Consider the following 20,881-nt stretch of genomic DNA (forward strand, 5'->3'; position numbering starts at 1 on the left):
AGCTAGCTCTACTGTTTTAATCAACTCTATAAGATGGGCAGTGGAACTGAACACAACCAATTAACTCTAACAGAAACTCTTTGAATACCTATAATGTGCCAGGTCCTCTAGTAAAGGTATTTAGTACCTCTAAGTGTTTGATATACAATATGAATGAACAAGCTGAATAGGGAGATATAAAGGACACAGAAAAACATGTCATTTTAAAAAGGAAATAAATATACTGTTGGAAACAGTGGCTTGTAATAAAAAATAAAAGAATCTACTTCAATTTGATAGTGTAAGGATAAAGAGATATAACCATGGAGATAATATTTAATCTAACACCTTTCTGAGCAAGAATCAGAAATGGTGATCAGGAAAGAGTACAACAGAAGTGAGAAACAACATGTAACAGCCCTAAGGAGGAAAAGTAAATTCTTAGTAAGAGGGAGAATAAAATAAGATGGGACCTATCCATGGGCTTAGATATACAAACTTTTATCCTACATAAAACAGAAAGCCAGGGTAGGGTCTGAAACATGTAACTGGTATGATTAATGCGTGGATGCCACGTGGACAATGGATGAAGGGTCAATATCTGAAACAGAAAGACCAACAAGAAGTTTCTGCATAGGTTCAAGCTACAGGTGGAGAATAACGTGCTGATTAGAAAAGGATTAAAAATTAAGGGAGATAGGCAGGAAACAGGAAGCACTGAGTTCTGAGTTTCTTTCACTTTGCTGAAATGGAAAAGCCTGAGGAGAAATAAGTAGGAAAGATACCAAATAAGCAGTTAGACATACACAACCATATATATAACCACACATATATGGCTGAACTTCAAAGGAGAGCCTCAGGAACAGAAACATGTCAGTTTCTCAATAGTTATTTTCAGTCATGAGAATCCCACCAAGGAAAAGAATGTAGCTGGAAAGCCAGTACCAAACTGTGAAACTCTATTTACAGGATGGGAAGAAAAGAAGGGGTAACAGGAATACGTCACAGTGACCAGTGACTTAAGTACAACATCAAGGATGCCTGACATTTCTAAATAAGAGATGTGCTTCAAGAAGGAGAAAGAAGCTGGGCATGGTGGCAAATGCTTGTAATCCCAGCATGTAGGAGGCTGAGGCAGGAGGACTGTGGTCCAAGGACAGCCTCTGCTACTTAGTGAGGCCCTTTACAACTCAGTGAGACCCAGTTTCAAAATAAAGAAGAAAATATTGGGCTGGGGGTGTAGCTCAGAACATGGTGGTGCATAATTGTAATCCCAGTACTTGGGAAGCTGAGACAAGAGGATCCCAGGTTCACAATCACCCTCATCAACTTCATAAGGCTCTCCACAACTTAGCAAGAGACTGCTTAAAAATAAAGAGGGCTGAGGATGTACTTCAGAGAGATAATACCCCAGAGTTCAATCTCCAGTACAACACACACACACACACACACACACACACACACACACACACACATGCATACAGAACTAAGGAATATTGTTGAAGCATCACATAGAAAACTGCACACTGGATCTAGCACCATGTGATTGTGACCGTGACAGAAGCTAGATGAGAGGAAGTAGGAAAAAAGTCATCCGCTTAAAGTTTTACAGGGACTAGGCTATGCACAATTCCAAAGTATCTCTTTACCTTTCAATTACAAAGAAGAAAAAAAATAACTTCACACCAGAGAAACCTCCCAGATACCACCTAGACAAATCAAAATGAATAGCATCAGCAATGGGAAAAACTGACATCATGCACACTTCCTGTGTGCCGCACCGAGGACACGCTGTTCATGTATTGTTATGAATAACCCCAGCCTCCTGAGACAAACAGACAAACCCCGACCACACAGACGTAAAATGCAATGGCCATACTCTGCCAATATTATAAAAGACAAAAGGTTAAGGAGACTTAAGATTATATAAACAATTTAGGGGAAAAAATGAAAAAAAGACATGACAGCTAAATGCAACACACAATCCAGAGAAGAAAAAATAAAGTTGCTATGAAGATCTCTAAAGACAACTGAAAAAAATCTTGATATATGGATCATATGTTAGATACATTCTCTGAAATGCTCTTCTCTTTAGTAGATACAAACTAAAGCATTTAGAGTAAAAAGTCATGACTTCTGAAACTTCTCTCAAAAGACTTAGCAATCATAGGAATAACTATAAGGAGTAATAAAATAAGTGGTTAAAAAAATAAAAAAAGCCGGGCGTGGTGGCGCACACTTGTAATCCCAGCATTCGGGAGGCTGAGACCGGAGGTTCGTTGTTCGTGGACAGCCTCAGCTACTTAGTGAGGCCTTCTGCAACTCAGTGAGACCCTGTTTCAAAATAAAGAATAAAAAATAGGGCAGGGGGTGTAGCTTGGAGGTTGAATGACCCTGGGTTCCATCCCCAGACCTGCAAAAAAAAAAAAAAAAAAGGAAAAATAAGAATATAAAAGCCGGACGTGGTGACGTGGTGGCACACACTTGTAATCCCCACACTTGGGAGGCAGAGACAGAAGGATTGCACAGGTTCAAAGCCAGCCTTGCTGGCTTGAGACCGTTTCCAAAAAAAAAAAAAAAAAAGGTGTCTGGGAGTGTAGCCCGGAGGTAGAATGGTTTCCAGGAACCCCAGTACCACCAAGAAAAAGAAGAATATAAAACTGTTCATTATTGGGAAATCTGGTGAAGGGTACTAAGAGTTTGTAACATATTTACAAGTTTTCTACGGGTTCATCTTTTTTTGAAATAATAAAAATGGGAGGTGAAGATTTGAAAAATTTGTCTATGAATGGGAACTAGAAAAGTGAGGTGTTTAACTACTAGGGAATAAAAGACAGAATTTTCAAAAATGAGAATTATGAAAGCAAGTTTATATCACAGAAGTGGAGGTTTTGAGGCAGGGGATCAAGCAGATTGCAAAAATATAAAAGAAATGCCTTTGAAAAAGTAAAGGAACAGGACCCAGAAAACAGAAACAGCACTAGTTTTGGCAAATGACCGACTATTTTCACTTCAGAAAAGGAAAGAGAATAAAACTTGTATCACCACTAGGTAGTCATGTGAACTGAAGAGCTTTTCAACATAACCTTTGTTGCTGATGCTGAGCATAATAAGATAAGAGCAAAGCAGTACCAACCACAAAAAAAGCAAATTCACATCCTAAGGCACATTTATATTTATTAACTTTGGACTAATATGCAATAAAAATATGTAATTATCATCCATATAATAATATAACACCTTTTTAAGTTGTCAGGAACCTTATGAAATGGAAACAAAAAATATGGCTTAGAAAGTGTTTGTACTTACTTTTAAATCAACTAGGAGTCACATAAAGCAAATATATTGATTATTCGGAATCTTTTTTGAAGTAACAACCCCATCCAATTAGTTTGTAACACTTCTTTTAAAGTAAAAATGGCACACACATGTTTTTAAAAATTGTAAAATAAAGCTCTTTTAACTAGAAGAAATCTCACAAACATAATATAAAATAGAAAAAATTACCTAACTGATGCAACTTTCACTTACAACATGCTTCTTCTCCCAATGTAAGAAGCAAATTTAAAGCCTGGTTTGAATTAGTAATATGCACTGGTAATCAAAAGAGAAATCACAGATAGCTACAAATGAATGGTATCCTTGCTTAAAGGTGAAAACTTTTAAAACTTGTATAAGAAAACCACTCAGCCAACTAGGTCAGTGCCCTAGATATAGACCATACCAGTACTGTTCACTGAGTAAGACTCAAGGACTGTAAACCAGTCAGCAGTAGGACTAAGGAGCTTACATAGAATGTAAGTCAATTATGTCTCTATATTCCTGTTCAGTTCAGCTGGTTCCTTTTCCCTAGTAAGACTTTCTAGAAGAAGTGCACTGAATTACATTTGTATCTTTTCACAGATCTGAGTTTCAGCCAACTGGAAACATGCCTCTCTGATACTCTAGCAACTAATCTTTACAACTCCCATTTACCTTAAGGGCAGTCCCAGAATTGCTTGATTAGGAAAGGAAAAGACAAGAAAGATACTGATAGACATTTTAGGAGATAATTAATTACCAAATAAGTAAATTTTACCAGTAGTGAAAATTAGATGCAAAACTAAAGGGTTAGAGAAGATGCAAACTAAAGAAAATTCATATATAATTAACAAACTGTGGAAAAATTTAATCCTGCACATACCACCAAGAAACTACAACTTCGAGTTGCTCTCACACACTTAGGCATTTTTAAGTTGCTGAGTTTGCAAATACAGTCACACATCAAATAATGACATTCTGAACAACAGAATGTACATATACAGGGTTCCGTAAAATCATACAGTAATGCTGCAGCAACCTTAGTTTTTGTAAATATATCTATGATGCTTGCACAACAGTGAATTCACATAGTGACAATTCTTCCATGTTCCTACTGTTAAGGCACACATTGTTCATCTAAAATAAGAAGTAATATTAGTTACAAATTTCCAAAAGTAGTAGAAATGAAAACCCTCTTTTCTCATTAGAACTGATTTGTCTATATTTGGTCACCTTTTCTTGGCCAATACAGAAATACAATGAAAATAAAAGTGATTTTATTCTAATTGTACAGCCTACATAAAGGGAACAAAAACTGAATGAGGAATTACTGTGAATCATGAAGCCAAACTAAATTACATTACAAAATGCCTAAAATGTATTAAGTTTATTAAGTAATATGTTACAAAATGCAGCCTTAAAAAAATTCAATCTTTTACTTACATTTATAACCAAAGAAACCTTTGGGTTTCTTGCTCTCCATTGAGATAAATGTTCCTATGACGAAATCAGCAATGGCAAGAAGTAGAATCACCAAAAGAACAATCTGAGCCTGGAATTTTAAACATTAAAAATCAAAATCCAATGTCTGTATATATACTTTTATTCAGTTCCACTAGAATATAAGTTCTATTACTAAAATTATTTCTGTCCTGTCTACTTCCCCAGTGCCTCAAAGAGTGTAAAACACAAAATTGGTGCTCAATAAGCTTTGGTTAAGTAAACAAACAGTTCTTTAAAGAACTATTTTAAAATGTTCAATATACTGAGGGAAGATTGACAGCAAAAATAGGATCATGTCATATATTTCAAACATTAGCATTAAGAATTACAAATAAGCTGGGCATGGTGGTGCATGCTAGTAATCCCAGCATTCGGGAGGCTGAGACCGGAGGATCGTGGTTCACAGACAGCCTCAGCTACTTAGTGAGGCCCTCTGCAACTTACTGAGACCCTGTTTTAAAATAAAGGAAAAAAAAAATAAGGCAGAGGTGTAGCTTGGAGGTCGAATGTTCCTGGATTCCAGCTCCAGACCCACACAAAAAAAAAAAAAAAAAAGAATTACAAATAAGCTGGGCATGATGGCAGTGGTGGTGTACACTTGTAATCCCGGTACTTGGAAGGCTGAAACAGGAGGATCATGAGTTCTTGGACAGCCTCAGCTACTTTGTGAGGTCCTTACTGAGACTTTGTTTCAAAATAAAGAATAAAAAATAGGGCTAGGGGCTAGCAGTAGTAGAATGTCCCTGGGTTCCATCTCCAGTACCTCAATAAAAATAAATAAATATAAAAAAATTCCAAATCAAGCTGTGTATTGGTGCATGCCTGTAATCCATATACTCGGGAGGCTGAGACAGGAGGATCCCAGGTTCAAAGACAGTCTCAGCAAGTAGTGAGACTCTCAGCAACTCAATGAGACTCTTATTTCCAAATAAAAATAAAATAGGGCTGAGAGAATAACTCAGAGGAAGGAATGTCCCTGGGTTCAATCCCCATTGCCACCCAGACACAGGCAAACACACGCAGACAAACAAATCACTACAGACTTTTCATCCTATTTAATTCTTTCTTGTCTCCTTCAAGAATAGAATCAAGTTCTATTCTTTTCAATAAAGTGAATTTTGTTAAACATACAAATAAATAAAGGGGTTAGCCGGGCGTGGTGGTGCACTCTTGAATCCCAGCATTTGGGAGACTGAGACAGAAGGATTGTGGTTTGCAGATAGCTTCAACTACCTCAGCTACTTAGTGAGGCCCTCCACAACTTAGTGAGACCCAGTTGCAAAACAAAGTATAAAAAATAGGGCTAGGGGTATAGCTCAGAGGTAGAATGCCTCTGGGTTTCATCCCGAGTAATACAAATGAATGAATGAATGAATGAATGAATGAATGAATGAAGAACCCAGTAGTGGAGCATGTACTCAGTTCTATCAGTAGTTGTTGATCCCAGCACCAAACAACACAAAACAAACAAAAAAGTAAAAATGATTTAATCTTACAGGAGTATAATTTTAAATAACAAGCTTGGGAAAAATATTGTTCTTTTACTGCCCCAGTTTTCAGCTTGGTAAGTATTATCACATAGCAAACAAATATGTGACTTTTACAAGATCTGCAAAAGCAAGCATGAAAAAACTTGGCATCATTATGGATATCCATTACTCAGGAAACAAGAACTATGCTGTAACCTTCTAACCCTTGGAGTTGCAGAACATTTCTGGATATTCTGCCTGTAAATTTAACATATTACTTCAAAAATTTTTTTATCAGAAACAATGGCACTAGCTTTAACAGTCATGATTTTTAAGATTTCAATAGCAAGAAGCAAGAATAGCTTCTCTAACCTTATGTGGACCATAACTTTTAGTCAGTGCCCCAGGTTTATTTTTAAATTGAACTTTAAAATGTTCAAAACCAAATGTTAAACTTTGACTACCTCACAAATTGACCTGAGCATTTCTATGTAAAAAAGACTGGAGGTTAGGTCAAGTGAGAAGTTCAAAGCTAAGGGGAAAGTACAAAACAACAATGACTTGGGGATGTGGCTCAGTAGGAGAACACTTGCCTAGTACATGTGATGCTATAGGTAGAAATCACTCCCACTGCGGGGAGGAGAATCCTTAGAAAGTACGGTGTCTTTCTTAACTGGGGCCTGGACTGGTTATCTTCAACTATTCCCTACCTTAAATAGGAAAAAACTTTATACATAAAATTCTGTGAAAATAGTCACTCAGGTACCACTAGAATCTCAAGATATTAACACACTTCAGAGTATTCCAAAACATAAGCTCTAAAAGTTTCCACATTAAATCTTACAGATGTTCAAAAGCTGCGTGTGGTGGCACACACTTGTAATCCCAGCATTCGGGAGGCTGAGACCAAAGGATTGCGGTTCCTGGACAACCTCAGCTACTTAGTGAGGCCCAACACAACTTATTGAGACCCTGTTTCAAAATAAAGAATAAAAAATAGGGCAGGGGGTGTAGCTTGGAGGTCGAATGACCCTGGGTTCCATCCCCAGACCTGCAAAAAGCATCAAACTACAGATGTTCTTAACATGACTTACTTTTGCTTCCCACTCCATTCCAGCTACTGAGATTCCTAAAAGAATCACCACAGTAATGGCTCCAATGATTCGGATGTCATTGATTTCATCTATCATAAGAATGGAATGTTCCTAGAAATGAGAATTATAAATATAATGAGCAATAATACTTTACATATAGATACTGAATAAAAGCTTATTAAATAAATACAAACATATCTAAAGAAAATGAATGATTTACTATTTATATTTACTATTGAGGTGTCATTCTGACATCAACCATGTAACTACATTAGTAATACTGGTATATGTGATATAGACTATAAATCAAAAGGATAATTGCTAATGTCCAAAAATATAATATGATTAAGTATACTAAGTGACATAGCAAAAATATTTTTCATATTCAATCTAATTAGTGAACAAATACTTTTGATGGTCTTTAATACTACATGAGGAAAAGAGATAAACATATCTTCATGCTATTGTTAAATCCATATATTATTGACATTTACAAGCAAAATTATTTAGTTAATATTGAAAATTTTCTTTAAAGTTCCTATGTAGGTTAAAATTAAAAATTGTGATATTGTAGTCAACTAAGTAGTTATATATACATTACCACTTCTTAAATAAGGTAATAAAAGTACAGGAAACAAATATTTCTGTGTCATATTATAGTTGAAAAACAGTACAAAAGATTATAATTATCCTACCAAATTGCTTTTAAAAAAGCATTCCTATTAAAATAAGTCTTTTTTTAAAAGTCAACTACAAGGAAAAATTTTTTCTTTGAATTACACATAAGTGAGCTAAATACAAATATTCGGAAAAAAATATCCAGAATCCAAAAGACATTCTTTCCAACTAAAGTAAAAAAAGTATTAATATTGAACCAATAAAGTAAGAAAATCCCATTTCTCAGCTTTTATTTTTGTTGGCCTTGATTCTTCTATCTCAGCCTCCCAAGTGCTAGGATTATAGGTGTGGACCACCACATTGAGCCACGTCTCAGCTTTGTTGAATATGAAGGATCCCATATGATTTTGCCAACTTTTTTTTTTTTTTGGTTCATTGTCCATGATCTCACCAGAATACTACACTGTAGCTCAATATTTTGTATATTAAATCTAGTTTAAAATATTTTTGTTTCAAACTTGGTTAGACCTGTCTTAATTTAACTTTCCACCTAACAAAAAAAAATCTCCAAATTCTAAGTATTCTAATAAAGTTCACAGATAAATCTGAAGCCCTGAGAGGATAAGTACACTATTTTATCACTTCTGTACTTATAGCCCTTCCTTTTCTCCATTCTTTTGGGCTACACCCATAGTGGTCAATGCCAATGTAGATGTTAGTCCTTTTTAGATTTTTTTTCTTAATTAGAAAGGACAGAAAGACAGTTACAACCTAACGAGAACTTTTCATTAATAATATGAAACAGCCCTACTTCACTCTTGTTTCTATAATTTCTTCTATCCCAGTGACTTGTTTTTTCCCGACCTCCAAACTATACCCCAGGTCTCTCTCGGTTTCTGAGCATCAAGCTATGTTGCGGAGGCTGGTCTCAACCCTGTGATCCTCCTATCTCAGCTTAAGTACTGAGATTATAGGCATGTGCCACCACACCCAGCATCCCAGTAACTTTTCAACAATTCCTCTTCTGAACTCCCCAACAGTACTATCAGCTGCCTTCTGACCAGCTAGCTATATTGGATATGACCTCATTCCTCAAATTCGCACATCCAAACTTAAGCAGTCCTGTACCCTGCCTCAGTTACATCTAAATCCCCAAACTAACTCCCAATCTGTACTGTCTCAGTCACATCTAAACCCCAAATCAGAAATCTGTGTACAGACTTAAATCCTTTCTTTTTTCTAACTTATAATATCCCATTAATCAGAGTCCACTCACCCAATTTCATTAAAGAACTGATTTACCTGTCTTCTCCAACTATTTAATATAAATCACCATCATCACTCCCAGGATAGTTGCAATAAGTTTTGAAATGGTATACAACAATCCAATCTCTATACTGTGGGTCAGATATTTCTCTATGCTCAAGTTTAAAGCTGTCATGTCTCCCCCCAATTTCAACTAATTTTTTCTGTGTATGTGTGATACTGGGGATTGAACCCATGGGCATTCTACCTCTGAGCTACGCCTTAGCCCTGTTTTTTATTCTTTATTGTGAAATGAAGACTAAGTTGTGGAGGGCTTAAGTACCTAAGGCTAGCCACGAACCTGTACTCCTGTCTCAGTCTCCCAAGTACTAGGATGCCAAACATATACCATTAGTCCTGGCCAATTTCAAACAATTTAAAGCCCAAACTTAACTTCAAACTAGACCCTTCTTGACTTGATATTTTTCTCTCTCTCGATTTACATGTCTTTCCACTTTGTGCACCAAACACAGTGAAATACTATTGTTTCCTTAAGACAGCACAAGGTACTCTTTTCAGGACTTTGTTCCTTTTCTTCCCTCTCCCCTCACACTACCAAGCTTCCTGCTAATGCTGATGTCCTTCCTTGGAGAACTTCCTTGACATTCCCACTACTTCATATCCTGGAGGGTCATGTAGGTGTTCTCCCTTTGTTCAAGGCCTTCTACAATATTACATGACTGGAAATCATATAATAATTATTTTCTTTCTCTATTTCCAATACTAAACTTCTTGAAGGATGAGTTATTGGTGATCATATCACTGCTTTCGTAATTTCTAACATTCTGAATGCTACATAACCCCTCAACAAAGATTTGGCAAATGAATGACTAAAAGGTGAATTACCTTAAGCAACTCCACCACAGTTTCTGCAAATCCAACCACATACATAGCAACTGCAACAGCATTGGCAAAAGCAAATATCAGGCCAATTGCACCACCAAACTCTGGCCCTAGACTTCTAGATATTAAATAATATGCTCCCCCTAAAGAAAAAGAAATAAAAAGTTATGAGTTCAAATGCCGAAAAATACTTTTAATTTCACAAAATAATTCACAAACCAAATGCCTCCAGTAAACACAGCAGTTAAATTAACAGGCAAGTAGGTGAGTAGATTTTCAGGAATACCTCCCAAAATTTTTCACAATTAACTTTAATTAACAGTTCCCAAAATTGAGACAATTCTCTCCATACCAAATATAAAACCATCATATTTAAGTCCCCACTATCTCTTTTAAAGTTCAGAAGCAACAGTGTCTTCCTCATATTCATAAATGTCATTTTCCAATAATTTTCGAAGTAAAATCTTACCTTTAAAAATCACAATTTACATTATTTTAATTACCTGATTACTATCACAATTTGTGGGTAATGTAAATACTAAGGCAAAACAATACAAAAAAAATCTCACAACAAATTGCAAAGAAAGCATATAATGGCACCTCAAAAAGATATAATTTGTACTCTAGTAAATCCTGCTGAAAAGGTAGAGTGAATAGACATTTCATGAACTATCATGAAGCAAGTATTTTTCTAACTTAAAAAAAATAATTCCTAGAATTTGGAGTCAACCTAATGCTTTTCTAAAATCTCTAAAGAGTTCTTCTAAAATTCTAATTTAAACCTGGTCTCTTGGTCTAAGAAAATTATTAGCATGAATAATACTGAAGCTATCTACAGTTGTATTTCTTATATGGTAATGAAATGCTTAATTCTTAAGATTATAAAATCAAATGTCATTAAACAGCTAAATATTTGTTTCAACAGTTCACCCAGTGAAGATAAATGCAACAATATAATTCTACAGTTTGGTAAAGTCTAAATATGCAAATTTCATTCTAAAAATATCTGTAATAGGCTTTGTAATTGATCCTATCAATTTTATCAAAATATTCATTTTACCCACTCAAAATTCCTTAGTCCTTTACCAATTATTTTCATCATAGAAATTCTATAAAAAAGTACAATTTCACTATTTAACATTAGTTTCATAAATTTTGAGGCAAGAATGACTTAAAAGATTTCCCTAAAATATTACAGAACACTAAAAATTTCAATGAATTTATACAATGATAATTTTTTTGTAAGTCAAACAAAGGTCTTAGAATAAGTTGGAAGCTTGTATCATATTATAAAAAAGGAAAATTCTTAGAATAATGTGGAAGCCTATAAATATACACGTTTTCAAAATCAATGTTTTCATTTATTCTCAATACCAACAACGAATTAAGACCTCTGTTATTTATCTTGATTTTGTAAAAGAGAAAATTAAGTCATAAAGAAAGGGTAATTGGTATTCTGTCAATCACTCATGTGTTTTCAGTTTTTTAAAAATGTAAACTTTATAGCCAGGTGTGGTGGCACACGCTTTAATTCCAGCATTCAAGAGGCTGAGACCAGAGGATCATGGTTCATGGACAGTCTCAGGTACTTAGTGAGGCCCTCTGCAACTTAGTGAGACCCTGTTTCAAAATAAAGAATAAAAAATAGGGTAGGGGGAATAGCCCGGACGTAGACTGCCCCTGGGTTCCATCCCCAAACCCTCAAAATAAATAAATAAATAAATAAATAAATAAATAAATAAATAAATAAATAAATAACAAGCAAGCAAACTTTACAACCAGGTTGGGTGGAACACATTTGTAATCCTAGTACTTAGGAGGCTGAGACAGAAAATTCACAGGTTTGAGGACAACCTTGGCAAGTAGTGAAACTTTCATCAACCCAGTGAGATCTTGTTTCAAAATTAAAATAAAATAGGGTTGGGGATGTAGCTCCGATGTAGAATGCCCGAGTTCAATCCCCAGCAACACACACACACACACACACACACACACACACACACACACACACACACAAAGTTTAGAATGAAAACTATTCTTACCAGTAAGAATTCACTTGTTATGTACTCAAAAGTTCTTATTTTATAAAATGCCAATTTTGACTCTTCAAAACTTTAAAAATCTTCCAAAGCCGAGTGTAGCAGCAAATACTTGTTATCCCAGTACTTGGGAGGCCGAGACAGGAGGATCGCAGGTTCAAAACCAGCCTCGGCAACTTAGTAAAGTTCTCAACAACCTATTAGACCCTGTTTCCAAATAAGAAATAAAATTGGGCCAGAGGTATAGCTTAGAGGTAGAAAGCCTCTAGGTTCACTCCCTAATACAAACAAAACAAAACAGAATTGCTCATTTAAAAGGTTAAAAAAATTGACTACTTTATTTAAAAAAATATCCACACAAGCAAAGACAAGATAATATAGTGGAAAAACTTATGGGGTCTCTCTAATAATTAATAATTTAGCCAGAAATGACTGCATTTTCTGAGTGTAGAAAATGTAAGTCAGATGCCAGAGGCAACATACACGGAAAATAATATACTGGATTCTTATTATTACATATAAATTTGCAGATCAATGTCCTTGAAGTTCTCACTAAATCCCTAATCAATAACCAAAACCCTAACTAGTTAATAACAAACCTAAGATTAAAAACTGATTGAGTCAGAAAATAAGTTACAATAAATTTCAGAAAACTGAAATGATATAGTATTACTAAGCACAATTATATTATAGAAGATCATTAAATATCTATACTTATGTAACATACTTTTAAATGACCCATTGGTTAAATTTGAGATCTTCCACAGACAAAAATCTAAAAACTAAGCCATACACAGGTGATGCATGCTTGAAATCCCAGTAGGTGAGAGGCTGAGACAGGAGGATCCAGGTTCACAGCCAGCCTCAGCTACTCAGTGAGGCCCTTTGAAACTTAATGAGACTTTGTTTCAAAATAAAGAATAAAAAAATAGGACTGGGATTGTAGCCCTGAAGTAGAATGCCCCTGGGTTCAATCCTCAGTACTGCAGAAAAACAAAACAAAACAAAAAAAACCTAAAAACGAATTTTAAAGCTTCTAGAAGAAAACATAGAAGTATCTTCATGTCCTTAGGAGAAGGAAAGACTTCAACATTGAACAGTGAAAGTACTAGTGTAAAAAAAATATGAGAAACTGGGCTTCATAAAAATGGTAAACCTCTATTTTTCATAAGATGTAACCTAAGAAACAATAAACATGCTAGGAAAACTACAAACTGGGGAAAAATACATATAATGCAACATACAACATGGGACTGGAGATATAACTCAGTGGTAGAGCACTTACCTAACATAAGAGCCACCAAACTTGGGAAATATTTGAGTATGTCACAAAAGAAGATATACAAAAGCAGCCAATAAGCAAACAAAAAGATGCCCATCATTAATCATCAAGGAAATGCACTAAGAAATCATGTAATAGCCACTAGAATAGCTATAATTAAGAAGATCTAATATAGCTGGCAGGGTAGAAAAACTCAAGTTTCATATATTGCTGATGGGAGTATAAAATGGTACAAAGACTTTGGAAAGTTGTTTTGTAATTTTTAACAGCTACCACATGAATCCACTAGTCTATTCCTACATGTTCTCCCAAAATAAAATACATAACTGAAAAGACTTGTACAAAAATGTATCAGTGGGGTGTGGTGGAGCACACCTATAATCCCAATATAGGAGGATTACAGTTTTCAGGCTAGCCTGGGGAACCTGGACAGACTCTTTCAAATAAAAAAAAAAAAAAAAAAGAATAAAATAAGGGCTAGAGGCATGAGGCATAGGTCAGTGGTAGAACACCCCTTGGTTCAATCCTCAGTACTACCACCAGAAAAAAAAAGAAGAAAGAAAAAGACTAATGTCAGTTTATTTATAATACTGCCTACTTATGGAAAAACCCCAAATGCCCATCGAGAGGTACTAAAGAAACAAATTATTTACTGCTACTGTAAGTTCTTTGGAATGAACAACATGGATAAATCTCAAAACATATTAGAATGAAAGAGGCAAGAGGTAAAGTACCTTCCGCTTAATTATAGCCTGGGATAGAGATAAGGTACTGGCTACAAAGGAACTTTCTAACGTGATGGAAATATTCTCCGTTTTGACTGAAATAGATATGCTTATCAAAACTCATGGAATTGTAAACTTAAAATCTGTGCCTGTCACTGGATGTGGATTTTAACTTCAATAATGTTCATTTAGCAATCTATAAAACTGCCAACTAGCATTTACAAAAACTGTGCTCTGCCCTAGGTTTTATTCCTAGTACTATAAAAAGCCAGATACACACAGACACAGACACACACATACACTCCAAACCAAAGGACCCTAGCCAAATGTGATGGCAAAATACACTCATGTATATTGGGCTTCAAAAGAAGGTCATGCAATCTTGGCTTTGTTAGGTTGATTAGCTTACTGCTTATTAAAAAAAAGTCAGCCGGGCGTGGTAGCGCATGCTTGTAATCCCTGTGCTTGGGAGGCAGAGACAGGAGGATCACACAGGTTCGAAGTCAGCCACACTGGCTTAAAAGACCCTATTTCCAAATAAAAATATAAAAGTAGGTCTGGGAATGTAGCCTGGAGGTAGAAGGGTTTCCAGGAACCCCAGTAACACAAGAAAAATATAATTCAAAAGAAATATTCAATTATTTCTAAAGATGGACTATGTGTTAAATGCTGTTTTTTGGAAACCTTCATGAAGCAAATTCCTCTCTGCTACCACCACCCTCCCTGCACTTTTCCAGTGTGGTTAATGAATGTGTCACTTAATGCAGTCTCAGTACTCGAATCAAAGGGATGATGATAAGAGTGAGTGAGGGGAGAGCTCTTTTTTTTATTCATAATAAGCCCCTTTCAACCACACCCAGTTTGTGCTAACAAGGTTAAGTCTTGCAGTTCTCTAGATAGCTTCTGAGAGCTGGCTCCAGAAGACCAAACATATGGTTAGAGAGTTAGAATTTTCAGCCCCATCCCCTGACCACAGGTGAGGAGAAGCTTCCAGGTTGGTAAACAAGCAGAGTTGCCAGAAGGGTGGCATGTAGAGAGGGCATAAAAGCTGCCATGTCTTCCCCTCTTCTAAGCCTTATATATTCTTCTATTTGGCTGCTTCTGAGTTGTATCCTTTATAATAAAGGTAGTAAGTGAATTCATTCTAAGTTCTGTGAGCAGATTATCAAACCTAAGGAGGGGTCACAGGAACCTCCAGGAAGGAGTCAGTTGGTAGCACAGGGGGCTATACTTGCAGTTGGCATCTGAAGTAGGAACAATCTATGAAATGAGCCTCAGCCTCTGGAGTCTACACTAACTCCTAGTAACTAGTGTCAGAATGTAATTAAATCACTGACACCCAATTAATAAAAATATTTGGAAAGCTGGTGTGGAACAGACTGACACAATTGAAAAGTTGTCAGAGGAAACAGATCCTAGTAACACTTGCAGTTAGAAGATTTGTGCAAAAGATGAATGGAACAGTATAGTGTCTAGAAACAGATCCACACATGTAGTATCAACTAAATTTTGACAACAATCAAATGATACTGGAATAACTGAATGTTTACATGAATTCTGATATTTTGTACCATATACAAAAAAGCTAACTAAAAAATGGATGACACATCTAAATGAAAATCCACAACTACAAAACTTTTGAAAGGAAACAAGAAAATCTTTGGGACTTTGGACTATGCAAAAAGACTTCAATATAACATAAAAACATGACTCGAGAAAAAAAAGTAATCAACTGAATGTAGTTAAAACTAAGAACTTCTGTTTGTACTTGGAGAGGGAAGTGAGGGGGAAGTATGTGCTGGGTACTGAACCCAGAGGTATTCTACTTCTCAGCTAAACCTTTAGCTCTTTTTTTTCCCTTTGTTTTGAAACAGTTTCACTAAGTTGCTGAGTCTTGTTCTGTTGCTGAAGGTGTCCTTGAATCTGTGATCCTCTGTTTTAGCCTCCCAAGTACTGGAATTACAGGTGTGCGCCACCACACCTGACAGAGAACTACTCTTTAAATGATATCATTAAGAGAATGAAAAGGCACGGCATATACTAAGCAAAAATTACAAACCATATATCTGATAAATCATTTTTCCCTCTCTCCATATAGACATACACACATAAAGAGGCACCACAAAGTATTCTGGTCTGTCTTGAATAAGGTGGTATTACATGACTATGAGAATTTGTTAAAACACGCCAAATAGTACACTAAAAATTGTTATCTCAATTACATATTAATAAAAACTGAAAAAATTCTGAAGAGGCAATAAACAGCTTAAGTAGTGTTTTATCCTCTAAAGGTTAAGTGCTAGGGTTTTCAAATCTTTAAGCTATTCTGAAACTTAATTTTTCACAATATACATGCATCATTTAATAATCAGAGAAATTTTGTAAAAGGATACTGGGAGTGAATTAACTACTAAACAATGCAAAATGCAAAATCTGAATTCACACATTCTTGATTTTCTTTGGAAAAAATGATCAATGTACATGATAAGAATCACATATATGCTATGTTATCTATAGATTTTGTGAAAATAAAGTTTCATTGGCATTTTGAAGGAATCAAAAGGTGAAGATAACAAAAATGTGGTAAAACAATAAAAAATCCCAAAACAATTTGGAAATTTCTATTCAGAGCTCATCTGGTATAATTAGGAAATGCAACTGAAATCCTCTGTCAGAGAGGCATGCCAACTACTTTAAATTCCTCAAACAAATGCCAGAATTTTATAATGTACAATTCTGCAGGTGAATTCTGAGGATGCAATGGAATTGCAATGGAGTAGCTGAAGGGGCCAGAGGAGGGCGTCACAGAGTGAAAGAGGAAAGACCGAAGATGGAAACAGTTCAAATAATACAATGGCAGCATGTGAAGCTATTACTGCCAATCTCACTCATTCACGTTGGGAGGGAACAAAGTGAAATATGGAGGAAAATACAGAGCTGAGTGCACATATGTTTTAATTACATTGAACCTTGCTGCACTGTATAACTGCAATGCACTAAGGAAATAACATAAGAAAAGAACAGCAAACCAAACTCACATGTACACACTGAGCTTACCCGTCAGTTACTGGCAAGACATAACTCAGATTCAATTTGTTGGGAAATAAATTTCACAGATATTCTTATTGGATTGTTTACAATACTGAAATATTCTAATTCTTGTTCCTTCTAATATTGTAGAATAGTAAATTAATGAACAAATCTTTTATCTATTTTTGTTTAAGTTCAGATAAGAACTTTACTTAAATTTATTTATTTATTTAATTTTTTTGTGGTACTGGGCTGGCTTCGAACCTGTGTGATCCTCCTGTCTCTGCCTCCTACACACTGGGATTAAAAGTGTGCGCCACCACGCCCGGCTTTTTCTTACATTTAGAAAATTCTGATTTGACACTAGATTCTTTAAATGTTATCAATTGTTGTAACAATATAAGTTGTTAGAATTCTCTAAAATTGAAAAATAAAATTTTTGTGTTTTATTGTGAACTTAGCAGTTTTATCATGTAATTAATGTTTTCATGCACCTGGTTATTAATATTACTACAGTTGTTCATATTCAATCAATGTTAGCTTCCATCAATGTTAGCTTCTTTTTTTTTCAGGATATTCTATTTTTTTATTATTATTATTTTTATTGGTGCACTGTATTCATACATCATAGTGGGATACAAACTTTTGTAGACATACATGCACACATCGCCCAGTCAGCCCCCACCCGATCCCCACCCCATTCTCTCCCCATCCCTCCCTCCAATGCTTGGCTTAGTGGCTGACATCTAGTATTATAGCAATTTATCCAAAATTAAAAATGATAATCTCACATAACAGTTTCATTTGTCTGATACCATGCTTTTGATGACTTAAAGATAACATTTCAATATTTCTTTTTACTTTCTTTCTTACCAGAGAATATTTTTTTTTTCTATTTTTTTAGGTGAAACTATCATATATTTATATATTTATTTTTCAGGAAAAAAAAATCTATCCTAATATGGAAAATGGACTCTAGATACCCAAAACGATCTTGAAAAAGAACAAAGCTAGAAGATATATATTTTCTGATTTCAAACCATATAAAGCTACAATAATTGAAACAGTGTAGTACTATTCTAAAGACAGATATATAAACCATTGGAGTTAAATAAAAGCCTAGAGCTAAATTCTTCCCTATATTGTCAAGTTATTTTTGACAAGGTTTCCACAAACATTTGGTGGTGGAAATAATAATCTTTTAACTAAATATTGTTGAAACATAATAATTACATGGAAAAGAATAAAGTTGGACCCTTACCTAATCCCATATACAAATATTAACTCAAAATAGATAAAAGACCTAAATATAAATCGTAAGACTATAAACTTTTAGGAGAAAATCTGGGTCATAAAACCTCACAACATTGAAATTGGCAGTGATTTCTTGGATATGATTTCAATGGCACAGGCAACAGAAGAGTATACAAACTCCCTAAAAAATAAAAAAAAATATTGTATATCCAAAGACAATGTAAACAGAGTTAAAAGTTACTAATAGAATGGGATAAAATATTTCCAAATGCTATATCTGAAGGTATATTAATATTCCAACTAGAAATCCTAGAAATTAACAACAATAAAGGCAAACAATACCAATTAGAGATAGGTAAAAGACTAACATAAATAATGAATCTCCACAGATAACCAATCTTAGTTGTCTGTTGGATGGAAAATCTTGTTTCTCTGGTTCTGGTGAGTGTTACCTATTTCTTCTTTGTAGTTAATCTCTTTGAGTATTTTCTCTAGTGCTGGTTTTGAAGACATAAATTCCTTCAGTTTCTGTTTGTCATGGAAGCTTCTTATTTCTCCATCTAATTTGATAGAAAGTTTTGCTGGGTAGGAAATTTTTGGCTGGAAGCTGTTTTCTTTCAGAGTTTGGAATATGTTATTCCAAGCCCTTCTGGCTCTCATGACTTGGTTTGGGAAGTCTGGAGTGATTCTAATTGGTTTGCCTCTGAATGTCACTTGGCCCTTTGTTTTTGTTGCCTTTAAGATTCTCTGCTTGGCTTCCACATTGGTCATTTTGACAATTATGTGGCGTGGGGATCCTCTTCTCCGATCCTGTCTAAAGGGAGTTCTATAAGTTTCCTGGACCTGTGTATCAACCTCTTGCTCTATGTTTGGAAAATTTTCTGCTATTACTTCCTTGAAGAGATTGTTGATCCCTTTGGTTTCACTTTCTTTTCCCTCCTCTATTCCAATTATTCTTAGGTTAGCTCTCTTAAAATGGGCCCATATTTCTTCAATATCAGATTCCTGCTGTCGGATATTTTTTCCTAGCTTAGAAACTATGCGTTCATTTTTGGAATGATCATCTTCTATGAGCGAGATTCTGTTCTCCATGTGTTCTAATCGGTTGTTTGTGCTTTGAATTGAGGCCTTTACTTCATTAATTGCATCCTTTATCTCTTTTTGGCTCTCTCTGAGTTCTTTTCGAAGCACCTCTATTATTTCTACAGTTATTTTCCTGATTTGATCTTCTAGAAATCTCTGATTTTCTGTTTTATCGGGTTCTGATGTTGTGGGGTTGTGGGCATTCATTGCTCCAGTATTATTCCTCTTTCCCATGATTTTGGAAGTTTGTGCCTTCTCTGGGTTCTTCCCTTGGGTCACTATGACTTCACTTAAGGTGTTCTGGATCTCGAGTCAGTAGTATCTCAGACCCCACTACTCCTTTACTGGGTTGTATCACAGAGTCTCCGACCCAGAGAGTCGATAGAGGCTGCTTTAGACGGTGGGGGGTGCCGGGTTGCACGTTCTCCTATGGTGTGATATCTCTGCCACCGCCACTCCCCCACTGGGTCAAGTCCCAGGGAGTACAGTACTGGGATTTCTCCTCTGTGGCCCGCAATTTGACTCACTGTTCTTGAGTACGCAGATGTAGCTGTACTGGATTCGGTGAATTCTCTGCTGCTGCCGCCGGTGGCAATATGGCACCGCTGCTACGCCCTCAGCCGTGAGGCTGGCGTATTTCTTCTTGGTTTTGATTTCCACTCTGAATCCCTGCAGCGTGTGCTGAGCTCAGCCACTGGGAGCTTTATATTTTACCTGCGGCGAGAAATCCCGCCTGACTCTTCCGCAGCTGCTCACCTCGGCTTGCTGTAGCCATCCGGTGAAGTCGCCGCTGCCGCCGGCAGTATGGTGCTGCTGCCGCGGCCTCGGGCGTGAGGCCACTGTATCTCCTCTGTGGCTCTGAGCTCTGTTCTCAGTCCACTTTCTCTCTGGAGCCTGGTGATTTTTTTGTTTCTCTGGTGATGGTGTTTTCTGGCTATGAAAGGCGCTGATTTTGTGGTAATGGAGATTAGTTGTTAGCGGGGGCTCTTAAGACCCGCTTTTCTCTGTCGCCATCTTCCCGGAAGTCCCTTCAGGATTGTTAGCTTCTTTTTAAACTGGCTTCTAAAGTAGGCGCCTGGGTACTTTTGACACTAACTACTTTGTTATCTTCCTTACTTTCAGATATAAAAAAATGACTAAACATATGTCCTGCCCAGATCTGAAAATAATCATTTTTCCAAGGTTCCCTGGTTGTCTGGAAATACACAATGTGGGCACCAGGGATGCTTGCTGTTACTAGGTCATTTGAATGGAGAGAGCTAAGAATATGTACTTCCAGAGTAAAATTCATGAGGCTACTTATATAGTATTTCCAGTCACATATGGGGTACAATAAGAGCTCAGTTTTATACTTCTA

The 20,881-nt window shown here is 35.9% G+C and overlaps 1 protein-coding gene across 1 annotated transcript in view; it reads right to left on the reverse strand.

The window, feature by feature from the left end:
- The window catches only part of SLC12A2 (solute carrier family 12 member 2), a gene marked incomplete at both ends in the record, with an annotated part of 110,634 nt that overhangs the window by 55,238 nt on the left and 34,515 nt on the right, over window positions 1-20,881 (reverse strand). The window contains 3 exons of the mRNA XM_080698927.1: window positions 4,723-4,831; window positions 7,346-7,456; window positions 10,115-10,254. Coding sequence (XP_080555053.1) covers window positions 4,723-4,831; window positions 7,346-7,456; window positions 10,115-10,254 — 360 coding nt within the window. The remainder of the gene's footprint in view (window positions 1-4,722; window positions 4,832-7,345; window positions 7,457-10,114; window positions 10,255-20,881) is intronic.

Source organism: Muscardinus avellanarius, assembly GCF_963383645.1.
Source record: "Muscardinus avellanarius genome assembly, chromosome: 7".
NCBI lineage: Eukaryota > Metazoa > Chordata > Mammalia > Rodentia > Gliridae > Muscardinus > Muscardinus avellanarius.